Source organism: Anguilla anguilla, chromosome 5, assembly GCF_013347855.1.
Source record: "Anguilla anguilla isolate fAngAng1 chromosome 5, fAngAng1.pri, whole genome shotgun sequence".
In the NCBI taxonomy this organism is placed as follows: Eukaryota; Metazoa; Chordata; class Actinopteri; order Anguilliformes; family Anguillidae; genus Anguilla; species Anguilla anguilla.
Window position 1 is genome coordinate 13,067,810 of NC_049205.1, and position 18,715 is coordinate 13,086,524.

Consider the following 18,715-nt stretch of genomic DNA (forward strand, 5'->3'; position numbering starts at 1 on the left):
TAACCTGTGTCAAGGTTCCACTGATCACATTGCACAAATATCTATATTAAAAATGTCCTGGCCATTTTATTGCATGACATCACTGTTAAGAAAACCCAACGAAGAATGTGAGAGAATGTGTTTAAGTCATATGTAAGATTACCATGCATTATTGACATTCGCCATTGAGGCCCGAAGTTGTTTGTGTTTACCAGGTCAGAGTGTGTGTTGTAGCACCTGGGTGTGAGAGTGTGTGGTGCATTAGCATTCACAAACAAAGTCTTCACAAGCCGTCAAGCCACTGTTGAAGCATTGCTTCTGGACACCACTCCAGAATAAGGCCTAGCGTGGAATTCACACATAGCGCTAATGAGCCCAAATGCAGTTTAGGTAATCTGAATTTACTCCATTCCAGAATTAAGTGAAATAATAAATATTTTAATGTGGAATGTATAATGTCAGGGAGCACCACATAAAGAACATGCTTAACATACAAATATAGCTACGGTGACATATTGGATTTTAAAAAAGAGGACACGGGCAGTCAGACGGGCAGGCGCTACGAACATAAAGTTTGGCTTTGTGTTTGTTTATATATGATTTATGACTCGAAATTTATAAATCCCACCTGGACAGATATTTTCGGGCCCAAAAAGAAGGAATGTCCAGGAAAAAGAGGATATCTGGTCAGTTTGCTACAGCTACCCTGAAATGGGAGTCCTGATTTGGCTCTGTACTTGACTATTTTAGATTTGTAATCAAACAGAACACATATGGTTAAAGTGCATATTCAGCTTTTACTTAAGAGCATTTTATACATTTTGGTTTCACCATGTAGACATAACAGCCCTTTTTATACGTAGCCTCCCATTTTAGGAAACCAAAATATTTGGGAAAAATTATACCACAGGTGATTCTGATGAGTTAGGTGCGTTCAATTGCTTCCTAAGTGCAGGTATAAAAGAGCTCTCAGTATCAGTCTTGGTTCTAGGCTTTTGATTGCCTTTGGATTCTGTTACTGGATTCTGTCAACATAAGGACCAGAGTTGTGTCAATGAAAATCAAGGCTTACCAACCTTAGGTTTACCAAAATTAACTGTTAAGGACATTATTAAGAGAGAGAAAGCACTGGTGAGCTCAGTGATCACAAAGGGCCTGGTAGGCCAAGGAAGAACTCTACAGTTGATGACCAAATAATTCTCACCATAACAAAGAAAAACCCTCAACCACCTGTCCGACAAATCAGAAACGATCTTCAGGAGGCAGGAGTTGATGTTTCAGTGCCTACTGTCGACTTCATAAACAAAACCACAGAGGCTACAGAGATATGCACACCGCTAGTTAGCAGCAAAAACAGGATGGCTAGGTTACAGTTTCGTAAGAAGTACCAAAAAGAGCCAGCAAAATTCTTAAAAAAGGTCTTGTGGACAGATGAGATCAAGATTCACTTGCAGAGTGATGGAAGCAGCAAAGTGTGGAGGCCAAAAAGATCAATTTTTGATCCAAGATTGTTTGATTACAAACATAAAACTGTGCAGTGTAAAACCAAGTCAATAAAAAAAGTCTTTGTCCCAAACATTATAGAGCTCACTGGATATTTTCAGTCAGTACAAATATACACACTTGTGAAGATTAAAATATGGAATTTATAACCCCTGCCACATATACATTTTTTTTTGTTTTTGCTTGCAAGAGTATCCGCTCAAAAACTAAGTTAAGCTATTTAAACATTTCCTCTTCTCCAGTGACTTACAGATGTGTGCGGTTACCTCATCTTTTCTAACGAGCAAGCATTGAGAGGGTTAAGCCAAGATCCCGTTGATAGTCCTCTGTGAGGAAAGTCAGCTGGTTGTGTCATTTGACACTGTAACTCCACCAAAGGCTCTGAGTGACATCATTAACTACTTTTGAAGGCCTGAAGGATCGGAGACCCGCTATTGAGTTTCGTTCCATTCTCGAGTACACCAACAACACAGCAGGTGTTCCATGTGTTCCACACTGAGAGTGGTCAGGATCTGCTGCTTTGCTTAAACCTATCAGCATTGCGAAAATTAAGTTTTGAAGCCTTCAGAATAACGTATTCACATTGTGGAGCATTTCTTGCTCTGTTGATCATGTAATCTACCTGCCTGCCACAGCACACTTTGGAAGACTTCAATTTAAATTTAAAAAAAGGCACAATGTAATGAATAAACAAAAGTGACATTAATAATCATGCACATTATATGAACATCAAACGTCAGCACAGACACACGAGACAGTGGCAGAAAGTGTAAAAATGACACTTGCCTTTTAAAATGTAAAAAGGTGACTCAACTCTTAAAGGCCAGAAAGCCTTAGTTAACCACAACATTTTCTTTCAAACAATAATCAACTTTTTTTTTTCTCCTGGGCGAATTAATCTAGCTAGATTAGGCTTTATTTCAAATGCACATGCTTGGACAGGATCTCACAAGGTCTTGGTCCAGGTCAAACTTTGGTTAAAGTTTTTACTTCTCCAAAATGAGAAACTGTTTACAGACAAGTCTTTTTTGGAATCCACAACTTCCATTATGGGGTGGATATAAAGCAAGTTTTAATTTTCTCCAAATAACTGTTCCTTCTGTGTTTATATCTCACTTCCTTCTTCTGTTTAACGGGACGCTAGATTAAATTCAGAGAATCCAAACAGAAATTCAGCATTAACTGAGCAGGGGGGGGAAACTTCTTCTGCTGTTAACGTAGTAGGTAGACCCAGCAATGGGGCCAAGTAACATGAATAGCTGGCTTTGTTGGGCGAAGATTGAGTTAATCATACCTCAGCACTGTGTTCCTTGTCCTTGACAGAGCTCTTAGGGAGTCAGATATGCTTGATATCCAGTGAGGAAACCAGTCAAACTTTCACACAAATTGCGAGGATGTGACTCCAAGCTGCCTCTGACCTCTCTTTATATATGATTATATATATATGATTGTAAAGCATAATATTTCAAATACTTAAAATGTATATATATATATATATATATATATATATATATATATATATATACATACATAAACACAAGTTACAGCATGTGCTGTTGTAAAGAATTAAGGGTTTTTGTGCTGTTTTTTTCTCACTGAGTTGTGCTCAAAAGCACACGTGAGATCGCTGAAGCTGCGTTTGAGCTTCTCCTGAGTTAATGTTTGGAGCAGATGGCTTTTGTGCCTTAATAAGGTGGTCGCCATGGATACCCCGCACTCTGAAAGAAATTAACTTTGCACAGCACACAGTTCATCAGCCCCATCAGATATATTGACTCGCTGAGAAACAAAGGGACGGTGAGAGAAAGGAGAGAAGCAGACGGGGGAGAAGGGAAAGAGGAATGCTACGCGTGAGCTGGAAGACCCGTTCTTAATTAGAGCCTCCGTGTGATGTGGCTCTGTCCGAAGAGGCAGCGTAGGCTGGTTGGTTTACCTGCTGGAGCCTCAGCTGAGTCAGAGTGGGCGTGCGGCCTAGCTTTCGGAAGGGTCAACTGGTTCAGAGAGGTAAACCTGGGGTAATGCATTTATGGCCTAGATAATGATCTACCTCTGTGTGTCCCCCACCGATCCTGGGACGGCCCATACACATGCAAATGACCTCACATGGTCTCAGTCACTGTAGCAAAACACAGAAAGCAAGGTTTTTGTGGTGGTGTGTCGTTAGGGAATGAAATTCACAAAAACAATGGATTCAAAATCTATGGAAGCAGCACAGATTGGAAGCTGTTGTGATTCAGGGAGCTTCAAAATAGTGTTGTGTTTTCTTGTTTGATTGTGGATATTTTAAAATTAATTTAAAGAAAAAAGCACCTATAAACACTACCATCTCTACAAGAGATTCACAGTTCAGATTGTCAAACTGAAATTTTGATATTGGGAAACCCAAATCAAGCTTGCAAGTTTTAAAGGCAAACTCACTCTCACAACAGGGACTGAATTTCCTGTTCAAAGCAACCTGACCAAAAGATATATATGGCAGCCAGATGGAGCTGAGATTTGAGTGGGCATACTGTAAACAGTGCACCATAATGATGTTGACAGCTTGATCCAAGTCAGGAGTATTCAGGGACGTTCATGATAAGAGTGACTCATGCTAGTTCTCATTAAAACCACCAGTAAAACCAAATGCTGCAGCAGCCATGTGTTCTGATAGTAAGTAGTAATACAGTAAGTAAGTAATACAGTTTTCCATGTGAGCAGGGAATGTGACAGTGCAGTCAAGGCAAGGATGTTCTCCCTAACCACTAACCAGGAAAGCAGATTGTTACAAAGATCACCGACCATGCAGAACTGGCTAAAGCAAGTGAGAACCATTTCTAAGCTTCTGATTTGCAATAAGGAAATAACTCACCATTCCAACTGCGGCCAGGAGCTCCACAGGGTGACGTACAATCGCTGCCTGCATCATCCTGGCTATAAATTTTTTAAAAAATCTTAGCAGTACTATCATTTTTCAGGATTCATCAGCTTTGGACAAAAAGACAGTCTAAGCCATCTCCGGTGCCCTGAAAAAGGAAGTTTTAAGAATGGGTTCAACCCAAAACAATTGTTTTGTAATTATTTTATTGACATGATCAGCATTCTCATATAATTGACTATTATGAGGTCATTTGGATTTGCTCAATTCTTTCATTCACGCTCCATTTAGAAACCAAATGTCCATGCTATTACCGAAAGCATCATAGGAATATAGGAGATGGCATCCAGCACTAACTCATAAATTTATAACGAGGCATTCCTATTGCTGTCATACATCTTGGTGTATGTTACGGTAAAATTTTTACCCCTAGAATTCTAGCGGTCTAAAATAAAACTGGAAACACATTCTCTTGAAAACCCAACTTAAGTTTACTCTGAATACACGTCAAAGCGTACAGCAGGTACTGAAGTAAGTCAGAGTGATGTTCATTAACGTTGCAGTGTACAGTGAGCCTCAAAGGCTCAAATGCGATCTGCATCACAGACACATCTGTGTTCTGTTAGACTTCAGAAACAATGTAGATTGTGTTGGGGCCCCTCTTTTGAGAGGTTCCTTCGCAATAAAATTGCTAGCAGAAGTGTATGTTCACATTATTTTGATATAATCCAGCATTGTACTACCACTACTACTACTACTACCACCACTACTACCTGTAGTAGTAGTACATATAATCTATACAAAGGAATGAGATGTTTTGACACAGAAGCAATCTGAATATGTATCAGTTTAGTCCTAAAAGTAAGATGTTGATTCTGCTGGAAATTGAATTCACAATACCATTTTGTCCATCTGAAATTTTTATCAAGTTGCTTTAAGCTACATAATGACACCATTTTGCACGTACTGACGAGATTTTGACAACAGAATATACCAACCCTATTGATCGTTCTTACTAATACAGTGATGCCACTGCAAGGCAGTCATTGGACCATAAGCTATTGTGAACCTATTTTCATTTTGAAAGCCTTTTTATGTAACTGGAAATCATTGTGATAAATGTAGCCACTTAGCTTTATAAGTGGCTGACATTACCTTGGACACAAGAGCCGGATGCTGAAAAGCCAGCATAGTACTGAAACAATTACATATTAATGTGAGGATTGTACCTAAACTAAAGTTCATGCATAAATCCAGCAAATAAACATGCCACAACAATATAGACAAAATATTAATTTGATGACTGCTGAGAAAGCCTACATCAGCAGCTTATCGAGGGTGGGTAATTTCTTGGTATTTTTCCTCTGCTCCATCATAATTGCATCACTGTTCACATACAAAAGCAACTGAAACGGGTCATCATTTGAAACAGATTAGAGCCTGCCAGTGTTCCGTGAACGGTTTAATGCCCACTGCTTGTTCCTTGACGTTCTTCAACCACTCTGGTGGTGAAGGAAGTGTTGGGCAGAATGAACATAGCACAGCGCAGCTCGGCATTTGCGTGTGGGATTTAAACCGGTGCGGCGCTCCAGTCACATGACCCAGTTACACACTGGGGCGACAAGAGGAGGGTTCTCTTTGAGCAACTGAAAACATAGCTGAAGAACTTACAGGAGGAAATAACACTGTGCATGGCTCCCTTCACCCTCCACAAATCCTGAAAAACCTGATTGATTGCATTATACTTTCTTCCAAGGCAGAGTACAATTGAATGTTTGCTGTCTGATCTCAAAATGTTAATCTGGTTGTTGTATGAGCACAAGTGTGTACAGAAACCGTTAGCACCATGGCCATAATTAATTCACCTTAAATGTTAACTGATGTGTACTGAATCTTGTTTTAGAAGACAAGTTAGCAAGTTAATTTTTACCCGTTTGAGAAGTTATTTTCCTTTAACAGCTGTTTCTTTCTACTCCATTTCATTATTTAAAGTAGCTTAACCCTTAGCCATCTCCTTCAGCACTTCACATAAAACAATAGGCTAGTACTTACAATGAAGGGCTGTAATAACTGTCATTGGGTCACATTATAACATAAATGTGTAAATATTTAAGTGTCATTATAACAGGGATTGATTTTAACTTAAATGAGTTTTAATAAGTTTATTTAATCATGTGTTTTAATGGTAAGAGACAAACCCACATACAGAAAACATTTAAAATGCTTTAAATCCCCACCATCTTATATGTGGCAAATGAATTATAAGCATAAAACAGACAGCACAGTTAAGAACAAAAGGTTGGTGACTTTTTTGTCAGTTGTGAAATTGCTGGGGGCAAGTTACTCCCCAACTTTGTGACTCTGCTTTCATGCTCTAAAATTAAAGGAGACAGGCAGCTTGAACTCCATGCACTGTGTCATCTGCGTCACACATGCAAAATACAAACACATGAGACCCTGAGTGAACAGGCAGGACTTTCTAATGACACGCATTTCCAGATAAAAAAATTGAGGAATAAAAACTACTGGCCTAGTTTTACTTGTAAGATCCAGAGCTGACAACTGAAGCTGATTCCACCCACAGCCATCTTCTGAGGCTCAAACGCCAAGCCTACCCATTCTGAGTACCTATATGGCTGATGACTGTCTACTTGCAGAACATCAGCACACTGTCAGAGCCGGCTGCAGGCATAAATGCTCTAGGTGGTCGTTTAGGGCCACAACAATCCATGGGCCACGCAATTCAGGTTTTAAACAACCCGGCCCCTTCCCCCGGTTCACGATCCTCTTCCCCCGGTTCATTCTTCTTTGGGGCCACCAAAATCCTAGAGCTGCCTCTGCTAACCTTTAAAGGACCTAGGAGGAATTGCACATCATCCCTGTCATTCTTATCAAGAATGAGTTTTTTTTTTTTTTAATGGTAAAATAAAAATCACTGATTATTGTTGATTAATAATAATAATGTATAGTGGCTTAAATTATTTTCATAACCTTGAAAGTCATAGCATCGTAATGTAGACTGGTGACATAATCAAAGTAACTTCACTCACAATAAACTAAGAAACTAGTCACTAGATTTATAAGAAAGTCTGACTAAATGACAAATCCTGACCAGAACTGAGTCATAAAACTCTGTGAAACATCTTTAATCCTGACATGTGCAACATGACTAACCCACATACTTTCAGAGAAAGTTTCCCTTCTTGTATTCTTTTAAATACGGGAAGAAGTCAAGCATCGCTAAACAAAAACAGAGATTAATGTTGAGAGCTACCATTGCGTGTCGGAACATCCAGCACTCTCACACTGAATGGCACAAGTGCCTGAAGTTTAGTGGCACTCTAATAATGTGCAGCCTCGTGTGGGCTTTCAAAGGGGAAACACACCCTCTGTTTTAATTTAAGGCAGGAATGTATTAATGGGGCTGTTGAGTTCAGAAAGGGAAGTATACACTCAGAATAATGGCTTGTTTTGGGGCCTCTCCTTAAAACAAGCGTGTTGGTGCCCGTCTGATTTATGTAGCCTCCCATATCTTTAGTCAGCTGGTGCAGGGGTGCTGGAGTGCTCGCCTAGCTGGCACAGAGTGAACCTGAGTGGGTCCTGAGCCAGCTTCCCTTATCGTCAAACCAGAGACAGGCCTGACAAGCCTTACTACCAGCCCTTTAAGCCCCTTCCACAAACCTTTTCCCCTATCTTACTTTCAGATTGGGAGATGAGAGCACTGTTCCTCCACACAAACACACACCCATGTTTTTATTTTGGTTTTTTTCTGTTTACTGAGCAACGTAATGTGTAATGACAGTACTATGCGCCAGTAAGATGAAAGGCATAATTTACCTGTCTGAGTGTTTACTCTTTTGAATTTACTGTACAAGGATTGCCAGAACAATGCAAGCCACAGCAAAACATACATATTGATGATATAATATAAACCATTATATTTTTAAAAGTCACCTATGAAATGAAGTAGTTTATCTTGGACATAATATATTGTTAAAATTGTTTGATACTTGGCTTGTTGTGGCCCACAGACTGACTCATGTACAGAAGCTGACAGTTCTTGCCTTTACTACACAGTTTGTGTCCATTTTAGCCCCTACGTGACACTGTGAGATACTGTGTACATTGTCAAACACCAATGAACTGCTGTTTCCATGTGTCCCACCCTTGCCTGCAGGCCGAGGAACTATAAACCAGCTCTGCAGCTATAAATACCAGGAAAGACATAACTGCAGAGGCTGCTACAGAGCTAAGTGGGTCCCATTTCAAATGCCTCTAAATAGAACAAATCCCAGGCGCCAGTCTGCAGAAACTATGATGGTTATATGTATGTATGTATGTATGTGTTTGTATATATATATATATATATATATATATATATACGCATGCATACATACAGAGAGAGAGACTGAAGACTGGTGCCTGTTATTTGTTCAGTAAAGCTCAATTTTATTTATTGAAAGCGTGTCAATAATTGTTATCCCTTCATCCTCCAACAAGCATGGCATTGCAAGAGAATCAAAAAAGTGTTAGTGTTTTTATAGTTTTTATACAATACTACACTTGCTGCATGAGGGAGAAATGTATTGAATTTATTTATATTTCAATAAATAAAACTGAAAGGCAGTCCCGGATTAAGCAAAACATAACAAAAAAAAACCTTGGTTCTGATTACACAGTATTTATAGACAGCCCGAAAAACAACTTGCATTTCAATACACATACAGACAAGACCATTTTGATTTAATTGTGGTGGCCCAGACTAAAGATCTGTAAGAGGAGCAGGCGAATTGCTCTGCAATTCGGTGCGTGCTGGACGTTGCTAATACTGCTGGTGTTCTGGAGCAAGCGCAGTGGACACCAGACCTCTCTTGTGTGCAGCGCTCAGCTGGGATCGTTTGCTTTGTTATCTTCTATTCTCAGAGATTTTTTTTTTTTTCACGGTGGGTGTATCCAACTGTGACAAGCTCCTTAGAGCTGCCCTGCACAGCCAAGCACTCGGTAAACTCTGGAACGTATCAGCAGTGGGAGCGGAGCCACCTCCCGGCTGGAGGAGATCCACATAGGCTTCCTCTTTAAATGAGATTACCAAACCCATTCCACACAGAATGCAAACAGAGGAGAGAAGGAAATGTATAGAATGAAGCAGAGAGAAGCAGGAAATGTAACACGACATAATTTTATGCATGCATACATGTATATTAACAGATGACTTCTTATATACATTACTGCCACTTAGCAGACACTTTAAGCAACTAATAAGTTTTGCATAGCATTTGTTTATTCAGCGGGATATATACTCAAGCAATTCAGCTTAAATACCTTGCTCAAAGGTACACGAGGGGTACCCTACATAAAAACTGAACCTATAGCCTGAAAGTTACCAACCCAGTGCCCCAACAATTTTCTTTCTTCACAGGTAGGGAATTATTATATTTGTAAAAGTGAGTGAAGATGTGTTAATGTATAATACATATCTCCATAGATTCAGCAAAAGGAATACTGTAATTCCATATTTCAGTATACTGGACCCACATGACATTGTGTACATATTACAGAATCTGACAAGGGCAGACGAGAGATTTGCAAAGCAAACTGTAGTGCAACAGTCCGTACGAATCACATTCTTAAGCGTTCTTAAATGTTGCTTGAGTGGAACTCATGTATTTGTTATGGGCAATTAATTGTATGAATGGGTTGTATTTATATGGCGTTTTCGATCTCACAATCTCTCATGGATAATGGATATATGAGCTGGTCAGACAATCTGAGTGACTGAAACCAAACAGCTGGTGGCATGCAAATGATATGCAAATGAGGAAAAGCTTTTGGACTGTCAGACTGGGCAGAAAATGCACAGTGAGTTTCCATTAGTGCATCAAAGGGAGTGGGAACAAGAATACCCGCAAGTTTAGTTGAACAGAAGCATGTGGTAGTTTAGACAGACACAGTCACTTGATGAATCTGTCGTAAACAGATAAAGGGTTTTGATGAATTATGCCCAGGGCATCTGTGTTGAATGGTAAATCCAGTCTAACCTGCATTGTGTGTTATCTGTAGCCTACATTCCCCCTCCTTCCTTTTATTGGCAAGTAGGCCTACCTTACAGGCCATGGCAATCGCATAGGATGTATTTTTTCATATCTCTAAACAGGATAGTGATATATAAATACCAATATAATGACAAGCACTATTACGTAAAGCAGTATGGGATAGATGCTGGGGTCAGTTAGAAATCTTTGTTTTTTATTCTTTAAGATAAGACATGGAGTAGTCAACATGTTTCTGTCATGAACCAATCACCAAACTAAACAGTGCCATAAAAAAGCACTGAAATAATTCAGAAGGTTAAATTTTTTGTTAAAATATGTCAGGCTGAGATTTATCTCAGAAGATAAACCACACTTCGGGGAATAATACTGTATTATGACTTATGACATATTTCGTATACAATTAAAACAGAACACAAGACGGCACACTTGACTCAACAATTAGAAAGAGTAGGCTACGCGTTTTATGGTTTAGCATAAAAACACTGGCTCTCACACAATCAATGGGCGACGCTTCTCCACTTTCCTAGGATGACACGTAAATCTATGGATGACAACGCTCTTCCGGCGTAATGGTGCTGTCAACAAACATTCAGGTTTCTGTGCGTCAGAGTACTGCGAGATGCAGTAATATTTCACAGAAATCTACTTCTCTTAAAGCAACCCATCGCAGCATCTGCAGAGAAGCGACTCATAATTATGATGGATTAGACTGCAGCGTTCGCCCTGCGTGCGGTAATCGCTCCGCAGATGCTGAAGATGTGACTTGCATTAATAAGCGCGTGTGGCAGGAGAAAAGGGGAAAAATCGATGCCATCGCTGCAATTCATATTTGCTTCTGGTGAGAGCTGTTCTCAGTGGCAGAGGCCGTCTACTGCATCGAAATTCTTTCCTCATCCGTACTAGCCTCGAAAAACACAGACTAGCTAGAACACACATACAATGCTATTAACTTTCGATTTCGCAATGATATTGAAGTGGTGATAGTCTACTTTTAGACAATGAATTAACGGTTTAATTAATTAATTAATTATTTTTTAACCAAAATCGCCTTTTAGGATACCAAGCAAGATTGGACACTAAGAGAGGCTTGCGAGATGATAGACTGATCACACCCAATTGACGTAACACTAACTTTAAAACCTACAAGCCCCTGGGGCATTATGCATTAGACTATTCGTATGTTCTCTCGGCAGAATCGAGCAAAACGTCAGGAAATTCCAGCATGTTTCAGAGTACTGGGATATCAGGGTGGAGCCTAGGTTTTACAGTGTATAGCAAGATTTCTCAATGCTATGTGAAATGTCCTTCACCAAAACATTGCTGAATTTATTATTATTATTATTATTATTATTATTATTATTATTATTATTATCTATTTAATGGTTGGACTCACATAACCCTAATTTGTTCTCATGGCAGCGTTTGCGTTCTCTACACGGTCCGTGATGACCCTCAGGTACAGTGAAACCGGGAACGGTCAATGTGAATCATGTAATCCTATTTAATGAGCTTAATTTTTTATACCACCAGGTCTCTCGAGGACTCCCTCTTACTGATGTCGAATTTAATTACACTGCTGTCAGACCAACTGCCACACACTTTACATGGCATGCTATTTCGTAAAATAAATATTAGTCTTTCTCTAAACACAAATCTTTCTTAAATAGGTGTAGCCTACTGCTGTCTTTGCGTCTTGATTTCTGCATTGCATGACCACAACTCCATAACATCTTTGCATAACGACTATGGTAATTGTGTAGACTATGGCTAATGAGTAACTTGCACCCCGTGGGGCAGCGTAACTCCTGGCAGCACCCTGAGTAGCACAGGGTTACACTGAGGGGGGAAGGTGAGAAACAGAGCAACTTAACAGCTGACACTTTTTAAACCTCTACTCCATGCTTGCCATCTGTAATATTAACCTTGCCCATCACTCAGGAATTTATTACCATGACGACAGTCTCTGCAATGGCGCAAGCTATGTGTGGGAAGTAGGCTATCTATCAACACTGAAAGATTTTTAGGTTTAGGTAGTTACAGCGAATATTACGTAATAGAGCATTATTGCAGAAATATAAAGGCTGTAGGTTACGCTTCATTTTTAAATAAATAAATAAATAAATAAATAAACACTCACCAGTGTAAATGGCCACTTGTGTGCCAACTAGAGCTCCATTGAGTTCTTAACCTATTAGTCTAGATATGAAACATTCAAAACAATTGCAATTTCATTACTCTATTATGAATTGTATTGAAATATTTTGTTTTTTTAACTGGTTCAGTAGACTGACCAGGCAGTTTGTTTCACGCATATAAGTAGGTCATTTGCATTCTAAGGGTATAACATACATTTCGCTTAATTTCCCCCTCAACTCTATTTACTAACAAATAGACTACAAGGTACAGAATAATGGTATCAGTAAAGTGTTTGCAGCCCATGAACAATACAGAATTCGCTGCTAGCATTTATTATTATTATTCTTTCAATTATAGAAGTGGAAGTAGTGGATGTCAATATTGGGGCGCTCCAACTTTAAATAGGCCCTATAGATAAATAATTGGCGGATAAACAAATCTGACCGATATTGGTGTTCACTGCCATCTTGAAATTAAAAATGAATTCAATGAAAAAAAAAAAAAAATCAAATATAGTCTAGCATATGGAAAGAGATTAACTCACTGCATTGGTTATGTGCATAAATACCACCAAAATAGATCGCGAGTCTACTAATCTCGATTGGGGTTGATCAACTCAACCTAAGAGCTCCTGTTTGATTATCCATGGATTATCCACGTTGTTAAAATCTAGTAGCCTACTGTGTTTCAATAACATGAAACATGCATTTTAAATGCCTTTTTTACATTCTGTTTGGGTTGTAGCATAGAACATTCATGATTATTAAATCATATTGTCTAAGCAGTAACAGAATGGCAAATATTCTGTGAACTGTGTAGAAGTGTTAACATTCAGCATTGAAATAGATGCGCAATTATACTGCAACAGGAGTGGTAGAGTCTCATGTTTCTCCACCAGGGTTTATTTGAGTTTTATGTCGAAAAAAATTAAATCAAAACAAACAATAAAATAAATGTGCATTTTTACAGTACACTGCGGAACTTGGGTGGCAATGATTTGCACAGTGAACTCATTGTACACACAGAAATATGTGCTGGATGGGTACTGAAACATCTGATATACAATAGTATTCATGTGTAGTTGGCACGACGTGTGCCACTACCCTTGACATCAAATCAAGATGTAGCCCTCTGTTTTAGGCCTGAACAGACTGAAGGATCCATTCCCTTACAATGCCCCAGCTGTGTTTTGAGCTAGAGAGAGAGCACTGAGAGGTGTTTTTTTTTTTTTTTTTTGTGTGCGTGCCAAAAATGTGGGTTAAGCCGTTTATTATTACTTGAACACTGGCCTATTTTAAGATAGTCATTAAAGCTTGTGCAGGAGGCTTGAGAAGAATTTAGGTTTTGTCTGTTTGTATGTGAATGTGAATCTATGTTTATCAGCTCTTGCAATGAGAGCTATCTAGTGATTCTACATTGACGCATGGTACAGCATAAATTGTTGTTTTTTTATGGACTGTTGTTCTATTTTTTATAGCACTGTAAACTACACAAATAAAATCCACAAATATTTGAAAACCGGTTCAGTATGAGGACACATTTCTTTGAAACATTGAGGACATCTTTGCAAGAATAGTCCTAACTGAGTCATAACCAATCTAGTCAAAACCTTATCCTGCTGTTTGAGTTGATTTTTCAAACAGATGTGTGATTTTGAGTATCAGATTCACCTGGGGAGAATATTCTGTCTACAATTGGTGCAGAATTTATGTTTTTCATTTTTTTCATTTATATAATGTATGCATAAGATGTACAATGAGATGCCTTTTTGCTTTTTTATAGTATATTTTTCCTCCCCTCAATGATATATATCTATGGCGGTCCTCATTTGGTGTCTGAGCCTCCAGTTGAATATCCATGCTGCATACAATCTATCACACTTCTATTACATAGTCTTTCCCTCCGATTAATGACAAATAGGAAATCGTCCTTTTTATGCATGTCTGAAAACTATTTAGCAAATCCTGTAGAAAAGTTGTTCCTCTGTGGTTCTGGAGTGCATCAAGAAGAAAACTCCTATGAAGACTTTGAAGGTTACTCGAAGCACATGGCATATGGACTTAGTTCACAGATAGGTCCACAAAGACCTTGATGCAGAATGATACGAACATGTAAAAAATGTAGTCTAACGGTCTTTCATGAAAGTAATCAGTTTAACATGTTTAGTCTATTCGTTCCCTTGGAGAGAGAAAGAGTGAGCGAACGAGAGAAAAAAAGAGCAAGACAGGGAGAGAGAGAGAGAGAGAGAGCCAGTGATGCATTGCACGGTGCCAGTGCTAGCTGTCCTCAAACAACCTATGCCAGCATCCTTATCTCATATGTCTCTGCCATCTGACTGGTGAGCTGGCCGAGTTCATTGTAATTCTGTGCTGGTTTCCATACAGCTAACTGATATCCGCTCAGGGCCGAACTAAAATACATTTCACTCATGACCTCATTCAATTATGCAGGTCATTGTCATGAATATACAAGGGAAATATATATATAATTTACTGCCTCTGACGTCTTCAAGGGTGTTGATTTCCCCCTGTATTTGCCTTTTTTATTTGCATGGGGTGACATTTTATGCTCTTTTGTTGGATATGCATATCAATCATCACATTGATGGAAAAAATAAACCTCCAACTTAACTGATCCTCCTTATGACCATTTATATGAATCATATTAGAGTGTAAATATTGAAACTGAATATAAATGCAAAAATAGGCACATACTTAACCACAACCTGAATTTTAATGTCAATAACAGCCCCCCTTCCTGTTTTGTTTGGTATATTCCAGGACGCAGAGAGGGCAGCCTTGTGGATGGACCCAGAGCAGGCCAGATGGAAAAAGAAAAGGCCAGTCATGAGACGGAAAAAAGTCTGATAATAGCACAGCTCAGCACTGTTCACCAGACCGGACCCCTGATCAACAAGCTGCAGAATGGAAACCAATTTTCAGAAGTGCCTCCTCATCAAATCAATGGGGATGCCGACAGGAGCCATTTCAAACCCAGCTCGGGGATCAACCAAATGAAAAGGCATTACGACGGCTGTCCCAGGCCAACTGAAGTGCAGGACTTGTTAGATCAAAGCTTGCATGTGACAAACGGAGACGCAAAACATGGTTTGAGTGACACGTCATCGTTAGGGCTTCACCAGTCCAAGAAACTCAGAGGGGATTCGGAAGTTAACGGTGGTGATGATAAGATGCTGGAGAACAACACAATTACTGCATGGGACGAAGAAGAGGCGATGGGCTTGGACTGTTTACAAGAGTTCATGAAGCCTGCGGACTTTGACTGTGACGTTTTGCCGAAGGACAAGAAGAACGCTAATTTCTCCCATAGAGACCTCTTCTCCCTTTCGAGGAACAAGCAAATGCCAATTTCCAACGGTGCTACAGTGACTGCCTCATCCATGGAGGACACACCTGGAGACCTTCTACAAAAAACACTGTCTCAGTATTACCCAGACAGAGTGTCCATTGCGTCGCAAAGCAATGTGTCACAAGAGATCAAGATCCCAGCCAGTGCAAAGAACTCTCCTGAACCGGCCACTCATTCCCCATCACTTACCTCAGGTTTGCTCATTTCACCATCAATATCTGCACCGGGAGAGCCAGATGGGATAACCCCGGAAGTGCGCAGCAGTGACAACTATGATAATGCACCATTTGTCATGAATGGATGCCCGGGCACGATCGGAAGAGAACACCAGCAGCAGCCTTACCCTCATGCCACTGAGGTGGAAATGCACACACCAGCCCAAGGGGAGAATCAGGTCCCCAGGATGGGCTTACCGGCAAGGCCTGGTAGCAACTCACAAGATGTAAACTATGCCAGATCCTTCTCCGATGGCATAGAGGCCCAAGATATGTATCCAAAGTCTCAACACAGCTTCAGGCAAGACTCCTACCCTCTCATGATGGAGCCCAGAGCCCCAGTACAGATGGAAGAGGCAGTGGGATTCAGTCCTTTTGCCAGCACGGCAATGGTAGGGGGCAAGGATTCCGATCTGGGCCAGCAGTCTCAAGGGCCCCAGAGCACTCAGCATGAGGTAAAGTATGAGGCACAGCAGGAGCTTGAAAGACAAGGGCTGGCTGAGAGCAGTACCCAACAGGAAACCCCCAGTTCAGCTGCGTCAGACCACCATTCCCCCACAGATTCGATCACCGACACTCAGAATCCCACTGGGAGGCTCCAACCTCAGGCACTTATAACACCGTGTCAGACACAAGGCGCTGATATGGAAAGCAAAATGTCTTTCAACGGAGCATCTGGAGCGATGCAAAGGAGAGCAGACCCCTACGCCCAGGTGGAATGGATCGATCTGAATTCCACTCCGCCATCGCAGCCAGCGTGGAAGGACTTCCAGCCACAGCCGCAGAAGGGGCAGCAGGCTGGTGCTCAGCGGCAGGGGCACATGCCGAGATCTGACCCTGGGCAGGGATTTCCCATGCAGGGGTTCAACCAGCCTGGCTTCCAGCTACAGGGCGAGCAGGTGCAGGATACGTACGGACCTGACCCAGGGTACGATGGAGCTCAACAGAAAGCCGTCACTGATTGGCTGCAGCCAGGTTCCACACCTCCTCCTAGCCTGCACACTCAGGCTCAGAGGCAGGCCAGTGAAATGGAGCTGGTGTCCCAGCAGCAAGCAGCTCTTTGTGCCCAAACGCAGCATGAGCGCTTATGTGAGAATGACCAAGATGTGGAGGAAATTCTATCATCCAGCTTTCTGCAACAGCAGCAGCCGCCACCGTATCCTCAGTCAGAGAGGCAGGAGGAAGTCCACAACCATCAAAACCCCACCCAAAATGCACAGCCTGTGAAAACGTCCCAGACCCAGGATCCATCTCAGAGACAGCTGGACAGCCAGCTCTTGAATAGGCTTAAGTTGGAGGAGTACATAAGGTTGGAAAAACAGCTGAAATCACCCAACTGCCCATCTAGTCCAGCAGGACTCACCCCCACCAGTAGAAATGCACCCAGCTTTTTTGAGCAATCGCTCCCCTCAAATGCACAACCTCTGCAAAAACAGTCTGCCTCATTTCCGTACGGTCGTGGTGATACAGACAGGGCAGTAGTCCAGGAGAACTACAAGTTTAGCAGCACCGTGCAGCCGCAGTGTTCTCCAAGCTCTGGGAATCCTAAGCAATACTCACAGCAGCATCAGAATCACCCACAGTCACAACTTATGGATTACCCACATCCACCAGCAACACAGCAACTGCAACAGCACCAACAGCAACAACAACCTCACTTTGCACTAGGTGCTCCAAATCAACAGGTATCGGGACATGCGGTTGTACAGAAGTTCCTTAAGATGGAACCGCAGGATCACTGCACCCAGTTTCAGCATGGGCAGCTCCAGAACCAAAACCACAGGGACATCCAGAGGCATGCTGCCTTGCGGATGCACCTGCTGCAGAAGCAGGAGAGGCAGGGGCACCCACCGAACCTCAGTGACTTCAAGCACATCCTGCAGGCTATCAAGAGAGAAAATGGCCCGCGGTTCGACTGCCCCATGCCGCCACCACAGGTCAGAGGGATGGTGAGCCCTGCTGCACAGGTTATGGTGAAACAGGAGCCCCGCCAGCTCACCTGCGAGCAGATGCAAGAGAGCAGCATCATCGCCACCATGGAGCACCAGCTGCGGCAGTACCAGCCCTCCCCGCTGTTTGAGAGGAAATCACTGGTTATAAAGTCTCCCAACAAGGTCAAGGTCGAGACGTCAGGCGCTGTGACCATTCTCTCAGCCAATGCTGACCTGGGTAGGGAGGACTTTGAAGCTGCAGGTCAGAAAAAGCCTCCTCCTGATCTGACCCCAACTAAGCCAAACCTCAACAGCTTTTTCGAGTCTCCAATGAAACTGCTGGACACTCCCATTAAAAACCTGCTGGACACTCCTGTGAAAACTCAGTATGAAATTCCATCATGTCATTGCGTTGGTAAGGCTGATTTATCATGTAACTCTAACAGCACGACTAGCGATTTTTAGAATTCATGAAAGCACATGATAGCCCATGATACATATTTTGCAGTCTTAATGGGAAACTAAGTACGCTATTGTAAAGATACCTTCATGCCTAGCACTATAACTAAACATGATAATGACAACTATAATGATACAAAGTTTCACAAGCATACAACCTGAAGTTCCATCATTACAAAACGTTCCACTGCCTGCAGCAAACTACTATTTTCA

At 41.2% G+C, this 18,715-nt stretch overlaps 1 protein-coding gene across 1 annotated transcript in view; it reads left to right on the forward strand.

Annotated features, from left to right (window-relative positions):
* Window positions 1–18,715, forward strand: part of tet2 (tet methylcytosine dioxygenase 2) — a 35,786-nt gene that overhangs the window by 6,066 nt on the left and 11,005 nt on the right. The window contains exon 2 of the mRNA XM_035417552.1: window positions 15,309–18,458. Coding sequence (XP_035273443.1) covers window positions 15,353–18,458 — 3,106 coding nt within the window. The 5' untranslated portion in view covers window positions 15,309–15,352. The remainder of the gene's footprint in view (window positions 1–15,308; window positions 18,459–18,715) is intronic.